At 35.6% G+C, this 20,077-nt stretch overlaps 1 protein-coding gene across 2 annotated transcripts in view; it reads left to right on the top strand.

Moving 5' to 3' along the window:
• The window catches only part of RASA1 (RAS p21 protein activator 1), a 63,515-nt gene that overhangs the window by 19,063 nt on the left and 24,375 nt on the right, over positions 1–20,077 (top strand). For both annotated transcript variants that reach the window (XM_062017610.1, XM_062017611.1), the window contains exons 3-10: positions 2,080–2,215; positions 3,248–3,318; positions 5,782–5,899; positions 6,907–6,938; positions 8,498–8,550; positions 9,221–9,371; positions 15,225–15,303; positions 18,194–18,314. In XM_062017610.1, the coding sequence (XP_061873594.1) occupies positions 2,080–2,215; positions 3,248–3,318; positions 5,782–5,899; positions 6,907–6,938; positions 8,498–8,550; positions 9,221–9,371; positions 15,225–15,303; positions 18,194–18,314 (761 nt within the window). The remainder of the gene's footprint in view (positions 1–2,079; positions 2,216–3,247; positions 3,319–5,781; positions 5,900–6,906; positions 6,939–8,497; positions 8,551–9,220; positions 9,372–15,224; positions 15,304–18,193; positions 18,315–20,077) is intronic.

The raw sequence follows: 20,077 nt of genomic DNA, 5'->3' as shown, positions 1-20,077 counted from the left end.
AAGACTGAAGGGAGATCTTATTACTATTTACAAATATATAAAGGATGGGTGTCAGGAGGTTGGGACATCCCTTTTTTCTATAGTAGCTATCAACAGGACAAGGGGTAATGGAACACAAAAAATTCCATTTAAATATAAGAAAAAACTATTTCACTGTGAGAGTGACAGAGCCCTGGCACAGGCTGCCCAGCGAGATTGTGGAGTCTCCTTCCTTGGGGATCTTCAAAACCCACTTGGACATGCATTCATTTGCAACCTGATCTAGGTGGACCTGCTTCTACAAGGGATTTGGATGAGATAATCTCTAAAAGTCCCTTTCAACCCCTGCCATTCTATGATTTTTTCTGGGAATATTGACCTGCTAATGAAAAGTAAAAATGGAAGAAACAAATAAATATTGTACTTACTTGAGATGAAGGATAAGTTTCTTGGCAGTCTAATGTTATGGGAAGGGAGGTTTTTTCCCCTCCTTTTTTTTTTTTTTGGAGTTGTTAAGAGGCTTTGTGAAGAGCTCAGAGATGAACTAGAACATTAAGAAGATTCAAATATTTTTGGTATGGTAATTTATTTAGAAGTATGCTTAAAATTTATTTTGAAGTATGCTCTTATGAGGAAAGGCTGCAGGAACTGGAGCTTTTTAGTCGAGATAAGAGGAGACTGTGGCAAGATCTCATTAATATTGTCAAATATCTAAATGGTGGATGTCAGGAGGTTGGGGCATCACTTTTTTCTGTTATATCCAGTGACAGGACAAGGGGTAATGGAAAGAAGCTGGAAAATAAAAGTTCCATTTATACATAAGGAAAAACTATTTCACTGTGAGGGTGAGGAGCCCTGGCACAGAGTGCCCAGGGAGGGTGTGGAGTCTCCTTCTCTATAGGTTTCCAAAACCCACTTGGACATGTTCCTGTGTGACCTGATCTAGGTGGACCTGCTTCTGCAGGGGGATTGGACTAGATAATCTCTAAAAGTCTCTTCCAGCCCTACCATTCTGTGAAATAATTTCTTTCTCCTCTGGAAAGTTGAGAGACAATTCACATGAGCTTTTAGATTTTATTTTTTTAACAGCAAAGTGTGCTTAACTTGGTAATAATTTGTTTTTGGATTTCTTGCATTTTTGTAAGAACGCAAGTGAGCAGGACTCATCTCGATTTGTATGTTGCTAGAATCATTAAGATCTCCCTGATGCCACCCATTTACATGGTGTGATTGTTTCTTTGGATTGTCTGGTCAAAACTGCTAAAGATGTTTCTGATTAAGTACTTTTTCATTTAAGCAGATGACTCTTGAATATGATAGGAATGTTTTGAATACTGTCAGCACTTGTATCTAAATAATTTCTGACTGCTTTTAGAATTTGTATTGAGAAACACTGTGAACAGATAAGGTACTTCACATTTTTCATATGACAATGCATTAACAAATCTCTGTATTTTAAGAACAATACAACCCTTAAACAATAAAGTGAACAATTCTGTAAGAATTCTTTGTTGTCTTAAACTACTGAAATGTTTTGTAAGCTTTTTCCCCATTAGTTAGGAAATCTTTAAACTCAGTGCAAGAAGCTACTTTGATTATTCTGAAGTAATTTCTTAACTTTATCTATGGATGCTAAAGAAAAATAATTTTTGCAGGTATTTGTCTTCTGCATTGTATAAATCGGTGCATTTATTTCTTGTTAAAATATTGCAATACTTTGTTCAATTTCAAACTGTCATAAAACGACTATGTTTTGTGTGATACAAGCATGAATGCTATTGTGTGTATTATTTCAGTTTTCCGGGACATGCACAATTACATTTTTCTGTTTAATTTCATTTGGTTCTGGGAAATGTACTGGCTTTTTGTGTGAATTAGTACTTCCTTTAGAGTCTTAAAATACTGATGTGTCCTGCAATATATATCTGCAATTTTTGATGGAATATTCATTAGCTGAGATACACATGCATGTTTCTGGAGAGCTTATAATACTGCTGTATATAGACACTGCTTTACAAATGAACCATTATCCTAGTTTCCTTTTTCTTAAAGATTGATAGTAAAACTTATGTCAAGCTTCTTTTTACTTTTCATTAACAGGATTATTGCCATGTGTGGAGACTATTACATTGGTGGACGTCGTTTTGCTTCACTCTCAGACCTAATCGGTTATTACAGTCATGTGTCCTGTTTGCTGAAAGGGGAAAAGCTCTTATTTCCAGTAGCACCTCCAGAGGCAAGTAGTACAGTTCTCACAGTCAAATTCTAAAATGTCATTTACTTCAGTGTTAGTAACTTTAATCACCATTTAGAGTTTTCTTTGGAAAAAGCATTGTAGAAAGTTTCCTGTAGTTCTACATATACTCAAAAAATATTTCATTTAAATATATGAAAAAACTATTTCACTGTGAGGGTGACGGAGCAGTGGCACAGGCTGCCCAGAGGGGTTGTGGAGTCTCCTTTGGAGATCATGAAAACCCACCTGGACATGTTCCTATGCAACCTGATCTAGGTTGACCTGCTTCTGCAGGGGGATTGGACTAGATGATCTCTAAAGGTCCCTCCCAACCCCTACCATTCTATGAATATAAAAATGCATTCTTACTGGTACAAAATAATGCTTTGTTTTGTTTTAAAAAGTGCTCTTTAATAAATACGTGTAATGAGAAAGCTAGAGTTTAGGTGTTGTAGTTACCTCCAAAAGTAGTAATAGCATTGCAGGCAGAAATAAATGAGAAAATGTGAAGTTCTTTGCTAGTCAAGAGCACCATTGTAGTATAACCTCTAGCGTTTTACAATTTTGTGTGTATCTAACAATGATTTCAAAATATCTGGAAATAAGCAAGGTTTCTGAAGAGAGGACTTCTTTCTTGTGCTTATCCTCAGAACAATACAAGTAATTTAAATGAAATAAACCACTGCATAGGTCCCTCTGCCCTCCCCAGCCAAAATCTCAAAACCTAGAGAGAGATGTTTCTGAGTGTTAAACTTCTCAAAATTTCCAGTTTGAAAGTATATTTTTATGGGAATTGTCTTACTAATTTTAAGTCAATAAATGTACTGTCCTACTAGAAAACAAAATGAGAACTCTTACAGCTAACTATGAACTATGCTCTTCTAGCTCTCAATGATTTTGAGCTTTGAAAATTTAGAACTTCAGGGGAGATATAAGTAATTTTTCCTCAGAGGAGCGTAATGCTGGACACAGGGATCCTACAGTTAAAAATATGCAAAAGTATTATCTTTGCTCTCTTCTCTTAAATTGTAGCCTGTGGAGGATAGAAGAAGAGTTCGAGCAATTCTGCCTTACACCAAAGTGCCAGAAACTGATGAAATAAGGTATATTTGAATAATACTAGCAGTTGTGAAATTCTTGAGTATTTTTAAATTTTAGTGATTTAAGAGTGTGTTCGTATGCAAACACTGTCCAGTTACATTTCAAACTTAACAAAGTTAGATTAAAAGATGGTGCCTCTCTGTTTTTGTGTTGGAAAGCAGTAAGCAGTAAGACTTTATCCTTGGTGTATTTGTTTGTGTTAATTACAAGGGAAGTTACATTAGATTTATAGAAGTAAAATTAGTAATGTTATAATTCTGCCTTTTTTCTGGGGGGGGGAAGATTTATGCACCACGTAAGATTGTGAAATAAATGAACTAGACTTTTTATTTCCTGAACTGCTACATCACTGGCTAATAGCAGAGAAACAGTTCACATCAAACCAGTTCTGCAAATTGTGTCCAGTTCTGAGCCTCTCAGTTCAAGGACAGGGAGCTGCTGGACGGAGTTCAGCGCAGGGCCACAAAGGGAGTGGAGCATCTCTCTTACGATGAAAGGCTAAGGGAGCTGGGCCTCTTTTAACTTGGAGAAGAGGAGACTGAGAGGTGATATCATTAATGTTTAAAAATACATGAAGAGTTGGTGTCAGGAGGATGGAGCCAGACTGTTCTCAGTGATGTCCAATGATAGGAGAAAGGGCAACGGTACAAGCTGGAACATAAGATGTTGCAAAGAAACACAAGTTGAAACTTCTTCACTGTGAGGGTGAGGGAGCATTAGAACAGGCTGCCCACATGGGTTGTGAAGTCTCCTTCTCTGGAGATATTCAAAGCCCACATGCATGAGTTCCTGTGTGACCTACTCTAGGTGGCCTGCTCTGGCACGGGGAGTTGGACTACAAGATCTTTTGAGGTCCTTTCCAGCCCTTGAGATTCTGTGATCTTGTAATTCTGACCACTGGAAAGAAATGGAAGAATACAATATTTAGTTCACTCTTTGAAATAACAAAAAAGGAATAATGTTAAAAAAGCTTTGCCTTTAATGTTCTAGTATTTTCTTACCTGTGCTTAGAAACTTGGTGACTACTTTATCAAGAAAATTGAGTAAGGATGACTTTCCCTTCCCTTCTCACCCCTCACTCCTTTTGGAAAAAATCTATCTTGACCAAATGATACTTTTTAATTGTGTAGTCTCTTTTAATTTTAGGATTTTTTAAAATTAGAGAATTGTGAACCTGTCTGTCTTATTTTCATACTTTTCCAGTAACTGCTACTTCCTTTCTGACATTCGTACCTCAGTTTGTCAGGGATTGTCAGTGTAGACAATACTCAGCTGTCTTGGGTTTTCATGAGGTGTTATGCATAAATGCAAGAAAAACAACAGTTCTCTACCCAATATAAGAGCATGTGCTAGTTGATATTGCTATCTTGAGATGTCAGAAATATTTTTTTTCAGATGAAAAAGCAGGAGGATTTGAAAGAGATTTGTAGTAATTTCTAATCTCCCTAATAAGACAGTCTTGGTTTCATAAGGTGATTTAATGCACCAGTTGAATTGGGACTTGGCTTGGTTTTTGGGAGTATTATCCTAAGATACAGAGAAAGTTATGTTGAGAGCTTTGTATCATCATTAGGATGGAAATTTATCCCAAAGTTCACAGTCTAGTCCTGTCTGAACTCTTCAAAGAATTCTGTCGGGATACTTATCTTTGAAATTATGTTTTTCTAAGCAGATGGGAAGAAGCTGATAAAATAGCTAAGGAACTCTCTAGTTGTATGTTGCAAGTAAGGCTTCCTAATTATGTGTAGGAATAAAAAGATAGATTGAGTGCCTTAGTGCACCTACCAACTTAAAGGGGAAAAAGCATCATCAAACTTGATCGAGAAATCTTGCTGTGCTACAGTGAAAGTCTTCATATGACCTGAGTTTAGGATAACACTTAAAGAGTAACTTGCAGTAACCTTCCAGAAATAAAACTCTTAGACATGTTAATGCTTCTTATTTATTCTTTTCTTGTAGCTAATTACAGCTTTTCTGGTTCTGCGCTCTCTTTGTAGCACTTGTCTTCATCTGTGAGAATATAAAGAATAGTTATTTCACAAGCTTTTATTATGCAAGATTAGTTTTTGATGAAATCAGTATTATTGTCTTAATAGGCTAGTAAGAGTATCTCTGGTTATTTTACTTGTGTTTAGAATTTGGTTCGTCTTGATAAAAGAACAATATTACTATCTTTTAATATCATTGTTGTATTATTTCTGTTTTATATATCCTTAGTACACTGTGAAGTTGACACACCTGAAGTGTGTATTAGATACTAAATGTAAATCAAAAGTAGAAATATCATACCTAGTAGCCACTTAACTATCAGGAAAAGTACATGCTGCTTGGGATGTTAGTTTGTGCGTTTCCCACGAACCTGATTTCTCAAACATTGTGCTAAAATTATAATCAAGAGTTCATTGTTTTCATTAAACTTTGTATTTTTATATCTCTGATTTAAATCTTGCTGTAACCCTCTTCAGTTTCCTTAAAGGAGACATGTTTATTGTCCACAATGAATTGGAAGATGGCTGGATGTGGGTTACAAACCTACGGACAGATGAGCAAGGTCTTATTGTAGAAGATCTGGTAGAAGAAGTGGTAAGTATTTTATATTCAAATTTCTTAAATGGATGGTAAAATAATAACAAAATGAACCCAAACTAGTTACATTTAACTGCTTGTTTTCTAGTTATGTGGTTTTTTAAACATAGTAATTAGACCTATTCATTTTAAAATCGCGTAACAAATCTTTAAGCCTAATTCAGTATCAAGAAAGTACTTATTCATGTGTTCAAAGAGGAGATAGAAATTAATGATACTGTAAATTTACTAGGTAGTTTCCTAAACTCGGCTGTCCAGGTGAAGAATTTGCTACTCTTTTAATTGCATTTGTTTTGCCATGAAACACAAACGATGTGGAATTTAGTTTTTCATTGTGATAGTTCTTTTCCTTTTCTTAAGGATGACGTGTGGGTTAAAAATGTATTGATGAAGTTATTTATACGTAGAAGGTCTTGTGTGGGTTCAGGAAGCTAACCAGGTGACCTGTAGATAATTCAATTGGTCTAGAGGAATAGATGTTTTAATAAACTTCAGGGCTTTTTTTTTTTTTATTGTGTTTTTTAACAAGCTTAGCATTGCTTTGGAATGAGATATTATCAAAAATGTTTGATAATATTTTCCTGCGCAGTATGTGTGTTTTGCTAATAGCAGTATTATCTGAAGATACTTCTCACAGATCTGTGTCAGGATGTGAATACCGAAATTGGAAGTGAAGTACTAGGCTATTGGTCTGTAGGCTCATAGATCGGTGTTTAAGTTAACATTAGGAAAGCTGAGATTTTAAAAAATTGTCAGCTCTAAAGAAAGACTTGAAACATGGCACAAGCAGTCCTCTGAAATAACATATTTTGGCTGAATTTCCACTTAGTCAATGAAGAGGAAAACTTCTTTTCATAGAACTGCAATAAGCCCTTTAGTTCACAAATGTCTCAGAAATCTTAATGGTTTTTTTGGTACAGAAGGTCTTAACCTGTGAAGTTGCTTTTTATTTTAAAATTAGCTGTACTGTTGTCATTCACTTAATATGTTAATTTTCTCATTAGGGAAGAGAAGAAGATCCACATGAAGGCAAAATGTAAGAATTTTTTTGTTGTTGTTATTAAAAGCAATCATAACTATAAACCTCAGTGGAGAGATATCCCAGCTTTTGGGAGGGCGAATCCCAGAGATTTATTTTTTCTTCTCAAGACTTTTTTCTGTACTAGCTGCTGAAGATGCCTGAATAGTTAACATAAAAGAGTACTGTAATAGGTATGCCTTTTGCTAATGGGTTTTGCAGTGTTAAAATCTTTGAGTCCCTGAGATAACTTTCAGCCAAAATATGCACGATGGAGTATTTCTTGAATATAGTGTTTGCTTTTGAGGTAACCTTTTTTCACATCTCTGTAACTTGAAATGCTGGAGAGGGAGCAAAGTACCATTAGAAAAATGAGAGTTACTGTTTGTCGCTGTTAGCTCCATGTAATAATAATGAAACTTTAAAAACAGCAAGACTTGTTCTATTTTCTTAAATACTTAAATATTTTAAAATACTTAATACCATTTTGAATCAGAAATGTATTCATACGTCAACTGGTTAATAGATTGTTTCCAGTAGTAAAGATGATTGGCAAAAGAAAGTTAAAAAAACCTAGTGGCTTGATTGTTTCATCTGTCTTCCATTTGCCTGTCACATTTGCACCTGCTGCTTTATCTCTATCGCGCAGTTTGCAGTCTCCAAGAGGTTGATAGCTGAAGGAGGCATTTCCTCTTACTTTAATAGAAAAAGAAAATCACTGGTGTATTAGTTGTTTATTTTCTGTTTGTGAGTGTTCTGCTAGTCAATTTGTCAGTAGGGATGCCTTCAAATATAGGATTTTTAGTAGTTTGTTGTAGATGCTTGGAGCTTTGAGACTGTCTGTCCACAGCTATTTGTGCCACTCAGGAATCCTGGGGAGACAATGGTTCTTTGAACATTTCAGTAGCCAGAAAATACCATTGAAAGGTAGTATAGAAAGAAAGTTCGAACTCCGTCTCTTTTCTAATATGTTAAAGAGGTCATATTTTTGGCTTTCATTTAAAGGACAGAGTAGGTTACTAGTCCTGTATAGTCCTAAGTATCAGACTGAGAGTGAACAGAGGCTGACGAACTCTGTTCTGATGCAGGACTCTGGTAAGGTACAGAGTATGAAATCAAAGCAGTTTGTGTTCAGTAGCCTAACAAAGCTGGATTTTATTTCTACAGCTGCTTCTTCTGAATTTTTCTGTACAGTGCTTAACCTCATTGTTTGAGCTTTGGATTTAATGATTCAAGTACATTACTGTATGAGACCGACTTCGAACAATGCTATCAAATTATCTGAAATTTGGACAATTCATTGTCATATTTAAACACAGCTGGATTTGAATGTCAGCTCCAGGTGTTGGGCATTTTAATTGAATTTTTTAATGTATCTGCTTGTTAGATTTTTCATGCTGTTGTTAGAACCAGAATCATTAATTAGCATAATTGTTGATTACCTCATCTATATGTATTAGGTTGTTTTCAATAAAAATCAGTTCATAGGTGCCCAAGCCTTGGATGTCACTACAGACAAAAAAAGAGAGAGCTGGTAGTTTTGCTTTCTAATGTTTTTTTTTTTTATCTTTGTTAAGATGGTTCCATGGGAAGATCTCCAAACAAGAGGCTTACAATTTGCTGATGACAGGTACTTGTATTTCTGATTGAAATACAGTGGCAGTGAAACGGCACAAAGTAATTCCATTTGTGTTAAACTGTGACAAAACTTCCTTTTATGTGTGAACATACAGGAGAGCCTTAATCTGACCAGCCCTTCTGGTTGTTACCTCAATAAAATACTACATACGAAAAAACTGTTGCAGCTATGAGTATTTAGTATGTTCTCAAATACAGTTGACAAGATTTATTTTATTTTATTAAAAATAATTTTTTTTACTTGCTGCTCTGTTAATCAAAATGTTGTGAAGAATATGCTTTTCTATACCTAAAGAAACATATATTTCAAACTTTTTAGCCTTTCACACAGCTAATATTTCTGTACATGAAAATATCAGTATTTCTGGGCCACATTATTAAATAATGTACTTTAAATATTAGAACAGATTTGTTAATTTTTGAAAGCATTTTGTCAGGCTTTTCTTTGTACAGCTTTGTAAGGAGATAGCAAATGTGGCTAGAATGCCAGCTGTGGTGAAACTATTTTGCAGTTCAGTACTAGTTCATCTAGTTCATCACTTTTGGAACTGAACTTACTGACTTTGTATTTCCTTAAGTGTGAAATTCCTGATAATTATTTGGAAATCTATTTGGTAAGGTATTGTGTAACAGTAAGTAACACTTTTATGATATCTTTTCAGTTGGTCAGGTGTGCGGTTTTCTTGTGAGGCCTTCAGATAATACACCTGGTGATTATTCACTTTATTTTCGGACCAGTGAAAATATTCAGCGTTTTAAAATATGTCCAACATCAAACAATCAGTTTATGATGGGAGGCAGATATTATAATAGGTAAGTTTCAGCAGTTAGAAAAATGTGGAAAGAATTATTGTAACTTCCTCCTGATAATTATTTTCTGCTATGATTTGATGACTATAGTTTCTTACTAGTATACATTTTGCCTCACTTGCTTGGTAGATACTTAAAACTGAGCAAGTTCTTAGGCTTCTGCAAGCTTTGTGTAGCACGTTTCTTGTGAAGTATTTGTCCTTCTTCTGTGAATCAGTTTCTTCACCTTATAAATTATGGATTGTATGGATCATATCCATCTGTAATTAACAGAATGCCATGTTGTCTCGGAAGCAATTGTAGTCCTGAAAAGGGAAAATAAAAATGTAAATTTTATCTGAAGTGTTCAGTAGGCTTTTCACATAATAAAAATTACTATTTAGAAGAAAAGGGAAAAATACCTTCTTTGTTGAGAAAAATCCTTGCATTGCATTATAATAGGTGTACGATACTTGAGTCAGAAGTACAGATAATTTTATTTAGAGTTCGCAAACTTGGGATGCATTTGATTTGCCATTGCCTAAAATCTTGTTATTTGTACAAAATAAGAAATAACAAGAGATAAGTCCCCTCTTTTGTTGAAGAAGCTATCAAGAGAGCTACATCTTTGATAGTCTTGTTTTTAGAGTTGTGGATGCAAGACTTCTCAGTAGCGAAAATTCACCTTCTAATGGAGATGTTATCTGCCTCACAAAATACCCACTTTTCCAGACTTGCTTACCTAGAACCAGGGCACTCTTCACTCCTGGTTGAACAATTTCTCTCACTGCTAGCTTGGCTTCTGAGTGGATAGAGAGCCATCAACTGATGTGTCTGAGAATGTCAAGGTCTCCTAACTACGAAGTTCAGTGTACTTTATCATACAACTTTGAATAGGCAACGGTGTGAGGTTAAACAACTGGAACCTTATGAACCTATGCATACCTACGCTCAGGCTGCTTGAATGCATTCTAAGTTAATTAGTCTAATTAATTAGGCCTCCAGATGTTCTCATGGAATGAGGATGATACATTAGGAGCCTCCACTGTAGGTGATGTGAAACTCTTGCTAGTGTTATTTTTTTTCAGCATTAAGTAGTATAACTTCAGAAAGTTAAAACATTTAAGTTTTTACTTTAGAATACAGTCCTGGATCTGCTTAAGATGTGTATGTAAATTATGTTTTTCTGAGGAAGATGCTTTCCATTGTGTTGAGCAGAAAAAAAAATTGTAAAGTTAAGCAGCAGTAAGTTATGGTAGAATGGATTTTTATAATTTTTAAAATATTTTAGTACCTAGTTTGTACTTCTTCATTGTGAAAGAAGATTAATAGGCTTGATTTCTTCTGCATGTTGTGAAGAGTTACTACTGTACTGCAAGTTCTGAAAGTTCAAACATCTAATGAAGTACACAATGCAAGATAATAAAGCTGCAAAATGAAGATGGTAACCACACAAATTCTGTAATGTAAGATCTGCAGAGGGCAATAAAGAAGGAGCAGGAAAGAGGAAAAAACTTTGGGGGGTTTTTAATTCTTGGTATTAGCACAATTAAATGGGGACAGAGTGAGAAAGAAATCTTTAAATATGTGAAGATAAATGATGTTTTTTGAATGGAATAGTTGAAAGTGACTGAAAAACAACAAAGAGGGCCTTAGGGCATTGAATCCAGAAGACATATACAAAACATTAACTTAGGCAAGATATTTATAAGCATTTCTTTGTGCAGAGAGTGCTGCCTTTGTGGCTTATCTACAAATGTAGATTGTGTCTTCAAGGTGGAAATTTCAAGTTCAAGAAGTGCTGCTTCTTGTTTAAATTGACAGTTTCCTTCAGCTGTAAGCTTTTTAACATTAAAGCATTCCAACAAGTGTTCCCAAAGTACCTCCTTCAAAATCTGATACTAGTATTAGACTAGATCTGTACAAAATTGTTCTTGGTAGTAGAGGGTTTTTCATATTCTCCTACAGGTTTTGTGATTTGTAATTGCAGAAAAAGATAAAACGAAAACAATCTGCTCTTGATCTGTAGCATATTGATTACAATTAAAGTCTCAAGAAGTTATAGACCAAGATTTTCCATACAAAAGTAAGAAGATAAAGAAGAGTAATGAAACATGAAGTGAAAGGTTTGGTTGCTTTCTTGGATATTTTGAATACCCAGGCATGGCACTGGGTAACCTATATAGGCAATAGTAGGTCTGTTTGTATTCCAGAAAGTTACTCCAGGTAGTCATACACAAAGGGGTCTCAGGAATCTTGTAGTCTGAACTGCACAGGAGTCCATTTGAAGCATTTTTAATATAAATATCTATAAAAATATATAAAAATAAATATAAATATATTGCATACATATTGCAGCAGTTACATTGACTGTATAATGAAGGAGTATTTTCCCATGGACTGTATTGAAGCATTTAGTTTTTGTGGATCTTTCTGTTTTTTCTGTAGATGACAAATTGCACCTTAAGTCATCTTTCTACATTTTCATGGAGAAATTGACAAAGACAATTCTTGATATTTGTTCTGAATCTGACTGGAGTGGAGTTAATTTTCTTTACAGCAGCAAGTATAGTTCCATGGTTCAGATTTGTGAGTAAAACAGTGTTTATAACACATTGGTGTTTTGACTCTTGCTGAGCAGTCCTTGCACAATGTTGAGGCTTCCTCTGTTTTCCAGAGACCAAAATTGGCTAAAGATAGATGTTCAGCAATAAAAAACAGAGTGAATGTTTCGTCTTCCAAAGTTTGTGTCAGCCTGTCTGCGCATCAGTCTGTTTGTGAGAGGTAGCGAGTGATATCTTTTGCATCACAAGTATCCTCCCTCTACCCTTCACTTACTAAACTGTCTTTATCTTGACCTGTGTGTTTTGTCGCATTTACCTGTTTTCTCTGTTCTGAGGGCAGGGAGAGCGCAAGCAGTGCAGGATGTTCAGCTGCTTTCTGAAGTTACTCTTGCACAGGCCTTTTAATGTTGGCTGGGAGTCTCCACTGTCCTGTTTGGCCTCCTTTTCTTGACCTGTTGTTGCTATGCATAATGTTATATGTCAAGGAATATCCCTTTGCCCACACCTGTCCTGCTTGCAGAGTGTGCACAGGAAAGCAGAGTAGGGAAAGAAGAAAGCCTCAACACTGCAAATATGGCTCAGCAGTAGTCAAAACACTGATTTGCTATCAATACAGCTTTTCAGTCACACATCTAAAATGCAGCACAGCATGGGCTGCTATATAGATTATCAGAGGCAGACTGTGTACAGTTGTGATTTTAGTAACTGTGTCATGATATCTCAGTCTAAAGACAGGCAGTTACTGATGCCTGGCTTTTACTCTGAGGGTAATCAAATGCTGGAACAAGTTACCACAGAGTCTCCATCTGTGGAAGTGCTTGGGATGTAACTGAACAAGAGCCAGAGCAACGGACTATCATTGACCCTGTTTTGAGTGGAGGACTTGGGCTAAGTGGTCTCTACAGGTACTTCTGTGCTCAGCTGTTCTGTGAAGAGTTTCTGTGTCTATTTCAGTGTTTTTGTACAAGATAGCCTTTAATGTTTCAATTCTGCTTTTATAACATGCAGTAAGAAAAGCATACCAGGTGATTTGTTTGTCCTTTTCTTCTCTCTTCCTGCCTTCTTTCTAAGATTCAACCTATGTAACAGAGAATTCAAAAAGACCCTGTAAAGTGAGGGGTTCTTTGGTGATGTGGCAAAGGAGGCAATAAGCAACATTGGCCTCATAATTTATAGAATGAAGAGGCTTTCAAGATACCTTGAATTTGGGACAGCAAAATTTGAAAATTGAATAGATGACTGAAAGCTAATTTTATTTCAACTGATAGAATAATATGTATCATGATAGGCTGAATAAGTTTGGTTTAACATTAGCTCTTTGCCTTTATAACTTAACAAGGTATAGAATGGTGTTTCTTAGTTCTGCTTCCTGGATTCTTAATTGGAATAACTCTCAGTTCACTCTTTTAGTATTGAAAAAATGCTACTGCTCATGATGGTGAAAGACATAAATCATACAAGTAGCTGAGACCTGGGGAACCTAACAGGCTCTGTGCTAAACATTTAAAAATTATTAAAGTAACTGTAATATAGTATTGGGATACATCTTTATTTCTGTATATCAAACCAAATTAAGGGGTTTTTTTTTTCAACTCCATGTGTATTTATATCTTTCTTGATGCATGTTATTTAAGTATGATTTTTCTTGCTATCAGACATTGAGGAAAATTGTGATTTGTTTTCCTGTCCTTTAGATAAGTTTTGTGTTCACTTTGTTTTCATGCTTGAAGTATTGTATGTTAGAGAACTCTGATCACTTGCAGATTCACATTCTGTAGTGTACTTGTCTGGAGATAACTGGTATCTTTGTGTTTGCAGTTTTCAGTTCAGGCATTTGAGCTATCATAGGGGTAGGCAAAATGTATAAGTGACCATCTGAGTTGACTTCACTTGGGGGAGGAGAGGACTACAGAGCCAAGACCTTAGTTGCTCGATTTGAAGTACAACAGTTTGGTTTTCAGACGATTATACAAAATTAGAAGAAATTAGGCATTTGCTCCTTACACTGAAGAATACTGCTGACATTTTTAACCAAGAAGTGAGAGGATGCATTGACAGTCGAAAGGTATTCTTGATGAATGAGAAAAATTACATATGCTTTTTTAATTATGACAAGATTTTGGGAGTAGGTGTTTGACATGTAAAATATGCCTGAGTCATTATTTTCTGTAGTGTGGCAAAATTTGTATTTTAATGTAGAAAAAGGCATATACAGATTGCATTTCAGTAAGTGAAATAAAGTGTTTTCTATTATACCAGAAAAGAAATCAATGTCATTCTGCATACCTGAAAAAATATTTTTAAGAAGATTAGTGATTTTATTAAGCATGCATTAGTTTCAGAATGAGAGAAAAGTCAATAAAAATGTTTTGCGTATAGCTTTATTTAAATGTTTTTGAGATTATTTTTACATTTTCAAATGTCCTAAGTTGGACACAACTGTATTCAGTTGTAATAGGTCAAAGATTTCATTGCTGGATGCCTTGTTGATTATCTTTGCACACACAGCTAAGTGTGGTTGAAGGGAGATGACAAGCATGTTTTTATTTTCTACTTCATTATTTAGTTCTTTTTTTAGGTTGATATTTTGCATATGAATGATGAATTTCTTTTCATGTTCATGTTGCTAGTCTTCATTGTAATGTAAATTTCAGTAACTGCAAAAGAAGTTAAGAGAGCAACTCAAATTACTTGAATTTCAGCTTGTATCTGTCACTACTTTTCTCCTGAGCCTTGCAAATGCAATTGCAGTGTGAATCTGGTGAATGAATGCTTCCCTGTAGAGGTCTGCTGCCAGTTGAGTATTTAATTTAACAGGGTAACTCAGTGATTTCCAAATATAATCTGTATAAGCTCTGCTACAAAACTGTTCTGTTTTTTTTTTATTTCTGTCCTCTTAGAAATAAATTGCTCTGCACTTGCAGTATCTCCTATTTCCCTTCCCAATTTACTCCAGGACTTCGGAAATTATCGTCAATGAAACAGCAATTTTCAACCTGGTTGGAGAGCTTCCATGAATATGGAAGAAGCAGTGCCCTCATGGACAATTTCAAACAACTAATTAAAACATTTTGCAGAGTTTAAAACTAACACACTCTGAATACAATTTTGTGAACTTTCTTCACTTGAGTATATTAGTAATTTTTCATTGCTGTTCTGAGAGCTTTTAAATGTTGAGACTATGGTGTTTAACACTTGATTTTATGAAAACTTTCTCACAGAATTTTCTGTGGTTGTGTGGAAAAGCAAATTCTCAAGCAGAGGAAAAACCAACCTGTTTAATATTTGAATCTTTCTTTTCTTTTTGGAACAGTATTGCTGACATCATTGAGCACTACAGAAAAGAACAGATTGTTGAAGGATATTACCTTAAAGATCCTGTTCCAATGCAGGTAAGATTTCACCTCTGAGCATTTCTTATTGAAGACACAGATCTAATCCCCATCAAATCAGTTTATGAATATTGTAGATACCAATGATAGCTAAACAGCATAATTCCAATTTTTATGTTTTCAGCTTGTTTGCTTCTTTTATTCTCAAATGCATTCACTTACCTAAAGTTGGCTTGTAGTCAACAAAATATGGTAAGCTGTCTCATCTGAGGTGTTCATCCTCTCCTTTGTGCTCCTAACTCTGGTCACTGTCTCAACTATGCTGTGCCTTAGTCCCGTGTTAGACCGAACCAGGCTGCCCTCCTGTCTTCTTTGTTTGGGGTTTTTCTTCTGCCAGAGGAAACCTGTACTCCCAGAAAAGCTTCAGGGATGATGGCAGGGCTTGTTCTGAAACACTCTTACCCATAGCAGAAGTTCATTTCAGGAGACTACCAGTAATAAGTACACCATATCATCTAACTTTTCATAAGCTTATAGCTAGTTATAAAGTATACTTCGTGTATACTTGTTCCCAAACTTTCCTTTTTCTGCAGTTAGAAATTTGCTTTTAATTTCCTCCCTAAATAGAATTACAGTCAATTCATACCCCTTTGGGACATCTGACCTATTAATATGTGAACATTTCTTTTATTGTTCCTTAGCTCACTCAGCTAAGCATAGCTAAGCTGATCCTGTCCCTTCGTACTGTTCTCATAGTTGGTCTGCTGCCACTAATTGTGGTGCAAGCTCACCTTCCTTAAATGTAATGGACCTGAACAGTTAAGAGTACCATGTCATGGGCAAGTCTCTTTCTCTGTGGAAAATACTTAACAGAAATACCATAGAATAGGTATTAGAATATATATATACCATAGAATAGATGGTGGGTTGACCTTGGTGACCACCTAAGGACCCACACCTTTGTTTGCTCAGTCTTCTCTCCTGTGGGATGGGGGCTAAACCAGAAAACCTCCTGAGTTGGAAGAAATACAGTTTAATCAACAAAGGAAGGGGTAATGCCAAGGCAATCACTCACCACTTGCCATGAGCAGACTGATGGCCAGCTGGTCTCTAAGCAGTGGTCACTCAGGAATATACCACCACTACGACCCAGTTTTATTGCTGATCATGAGATTATGTGGCAGGGAATACCCCTTCGAACATCCCAGCTGTCCTGCCTCTGTCCCCTCTCAGAATCTTGCCCACCCACGCCACCTTGCTGAGGAGAGGCAGAAGGTCTTAAGGCTGTGCAAGCACTGATCAGTAAGAACCAAAACAATGGTGTGTTATCAACAGTGTTGAGGTCACAAAACCAAAGCAATTTACCACAGGAGCTGCTGTTCCAAACATTAACTCCATCCCTGCCAGGCCCAGTACATTGTCATAGCCATACTTTATCATAGCTCCATCTTCCTATGAAGTCAACTGTTCAAATTTCTAATTCTCTGTTTTCTACCAGTGTCAACAGGTATAACTTTTAGGTTGTACTACTAGACTTATACCTTGTTATTCTGTCTTTACTACTAATTGTATTGTCATCAGTGCTTCCTAGTTACTTGCTGCTGTTCACTTGCACTTGGTGATATGTTTGGGATAAAAAGAACATATGAATCCTGAGACTGCTTCTTAAAATATTTCTCTAGTGACTTTCCTCATGCTCAATGATTCCGTTTCAATCATGGCAGTAATTGTCTTTATTTTATTTTTCCATGTGCAGCTACAATTCCTGTATTAATCTTATCTGCATTAATTAAATTTCCATGTGAGACTATTTCAGTGTCTTTTGATGTATTCATATATATTTATGACTGTTTAAAAATCTGGTGCTCAATGGTGCAATTTTATGTTCAGTTTTGTGTTATCTCCCTTCCACATAATACCATGCTCTATGTTTTTTGAGGGGAAAAAAATCCAAAACTCTTCCATACTGTCAGGGTCAGTCTGATTTGACTTCCAGTGTCTAAAACGAAGTTTACTTCAAAATATTTGTCACTACATCTGTTGTTTTGTGCATGACTCCTTATGTGGTTATGTTGCAGAGATTATCTTAAGCTCATAAACATCTGGATGTTGCTTCCATTGTAGATCCTGTTATTCCTGTTAATTACCAAAGTATTTTTCTTCTTTTTTTTGTCATGTTGCTCAGAATCATAAATTCTTGTAGATAAATAGGTAGGAAAACAAGTAAAATATTTATTATGAGCCAGCTCCTGTGTTGCTTTTCATCTCAATACTGTTTCTACTGGTTGACAGTCTCGCTTTTCGTGTTTTCTTACGACTAAAGAACTTGTTCTGATCAGCTTAACTGATCAGGTCAAACTTGGCTTGACTATCAGCCATTCTATTCTGTTACTTACATTTCCAGATACTGCAGATTTCTGTTTGAATTTATCCCTTTTCTATTTTCTGTTTCTGCTTTCTTCTCTTTTCTTGAGTTCTACTCAATGAGAACATGTGACTTCTAATCCCTTCTAATGAGGGACTGTGCAACTTTTGAGTTGGTTTTAGTTGTGATCTGCCCTATTCTTACTGCTTCAGAATTTATCTGTGACTACTCATTCTCAGAAGCTTTGGTAGAAGACAGAGATAAAAATCTTTAAAGTCTTGCACAGATTTAACATAAAAGATGATGGAAGATGCTGCTTTGTATTTAATATGGAAAAGACAAAATGTTACTTTGTAGGAGTTGGTCTATATTGAAAATTGTTTATAATAATTCTGGAAATATGGAAATAATTTCATTTCTAGCAAGGGTATTGTGTGAAAAATTAGTTTATTAAAATGCATGAGAGAATAATAATAGTGAGTTGGCAGCATTCAGTGAGATGATCCTGGTTGAAGCTTCACAGTATGCAGTTTTTTAATGGTGATTTCTGAGCTTGAAGTATGTTTTTTCTTACATGTTTACCAGCATCAAGAGCAAGTGCTTAACGATACAGTGGATGGAAAAGAAATCTACAACACAATTCGTCGGAAAACAAAGGATGCTTTTTATAAAAACATTGTCAAAAAAGGTTATCTTCTGAAAAAAAGTGAGTTATGTTTACTTCTGTAAAATACTTTTTTGAAAAATGCAAGTATGTATCATACAGTTATAGCATATCTCAAGTTGGAAAGGCCTGAAAAGGATCATCGAGTCCTGCTCCTCACAGAACTACCTAACACTAAACTGAATGACTAAGTGTCATTCAGGTGCCCCTTGAACTCTTTAACTGGCTTTTTGCCACAACAACTTCTCTAGGGAACCTGTTCCAGTGACTAACCACTGGAACCCCTTCCTAATGTCCAACCTAAACTTCCCCTGATGTAGCTTCATTCCATTTCCTAGTGTCCTGTCTGGTCACCAGAGAGAGAAGGTGCCCTGCCCACCTTATGGAAGTGGTGGACTGCAATGAGGTCACCCCCCAGCAAGCTTTCTCTTCTCCAAATTGAACAGACATCCTTAGTGAATTTAGTTTAGTAGTGGTACTAGAAAGGAAAAATTTGAAGTGGCGAAAGTTTCTAGAAAGCATGTGAAGAGTATGAAAGAATTCTTTAAATAGTACATGCACAAGAAAACGTGCTATGCAAGATTACATGCAGTGTGAAAATACTGATTGGCAATTGATTGACAACACAAAAACATGCTTTTCAAAAGTAGCATTCAGACTGATTAAAGAAAGTATAATTTTATAAAAAGTGTTTGTATTTAACATGGAACTCATTAAATTCTAGCTAATAGGGTAGATTAGAGAAAGGTAGAATATTCTAAATTTGTATGCCCTTTGGAGAACAGAAATGGTGGAATTTTGTTATTCCAAGTTAGATCATATGCTATAAATCTTACATTTAAAATGTATATTCTGCTGTACAAGATATATAACAACTGTTACAGATAGTAGTAGCTTAGTGGTTGGACTTAGTCACCTTAAACATCTTTTCCAACCAAATGATTCTATGATTTTATGTTTTAGGATTCTAACACTGCCACAGTCAGCATGGCACGCAGTAAATACGTTAAAAGCTGACTGCTTGACTCATGTCAGCGTAACCCTGAAGAGTTGCCATTGAGCAAATCTTTGAAGTTGTGGAATCTAGTCCCTTACCAAGTGGTGTGTTTCTGTTTGAAAAATCGATGTTAATGGAAGCAGAAAAACTATCAGTAATAAAATTTCAGCAAATGACAGAGACCATAACTAGAATGATAAGTTGCAGATCATAATCTGGATTACAAACAAAATTGAGAAAGAGGGTATGATTTTGCATATAGCCAAATATAGAAGAGACATCAGAAAAACCTCAAATGTTCTAAACTGTAGACCTGTGAACTGAATAAGTAAAGCGTATCTGCTATTGAGAGGGCATATTCTGAGAGATGTCATAGAGTGAGGAATCAAGTAAGAATTAGTTGAAAACCTTTTGTTAAAAGAGGTAATGAGACTCTTCAAATGTGCAACCTGAGATACTGAGTAGGTGTTAAAATGCACACAGCTGCATAGGGGACAAATTCAGTAAAATCACTCCTCCATCTAGGATACAGGGTGCAAGTAGATGTTTGACCTATCTTTTCAAGAGAGCACTAGTACTTGTTTATTGAGGCCCATTGTGGGTTTATGATGATCAAAGTAAAACATTATGCCTGAAAATTTTTTTCTAAGTGGTACAGTGACTTACACATTAATTAGTTGCAGAATGTTCCTAGTCTATCGTAGTTCAGAGAATGTTTTCTCTGAAGCCAGATTCTTAGGTAGAGTTGTGTTCGAGGCATGGTTCTGACTTAAGTTTGCATATAACATCTTACCACTTTTGTTCTTCA

This window comes from Colius striatus, chromosome Z, assembly GCF_028858725.1.
Source record: "Colius striatus isolate bColStr4 chromosome Z, bColStr4.1.hap1, whole genome shotgun sequence".
Taxonomy (NCBI): domain Eukaryota; kingdom Metazoa; phylum Chordata; class Aves; order Coliiformes; family Coliidae; genus Colius; species Colius striatus.
The sequence above is the reverse complement of the archived record's forward strand: the minus strand, read 5'-3'. Positions and strand labels throughout refer to the sequence as shown.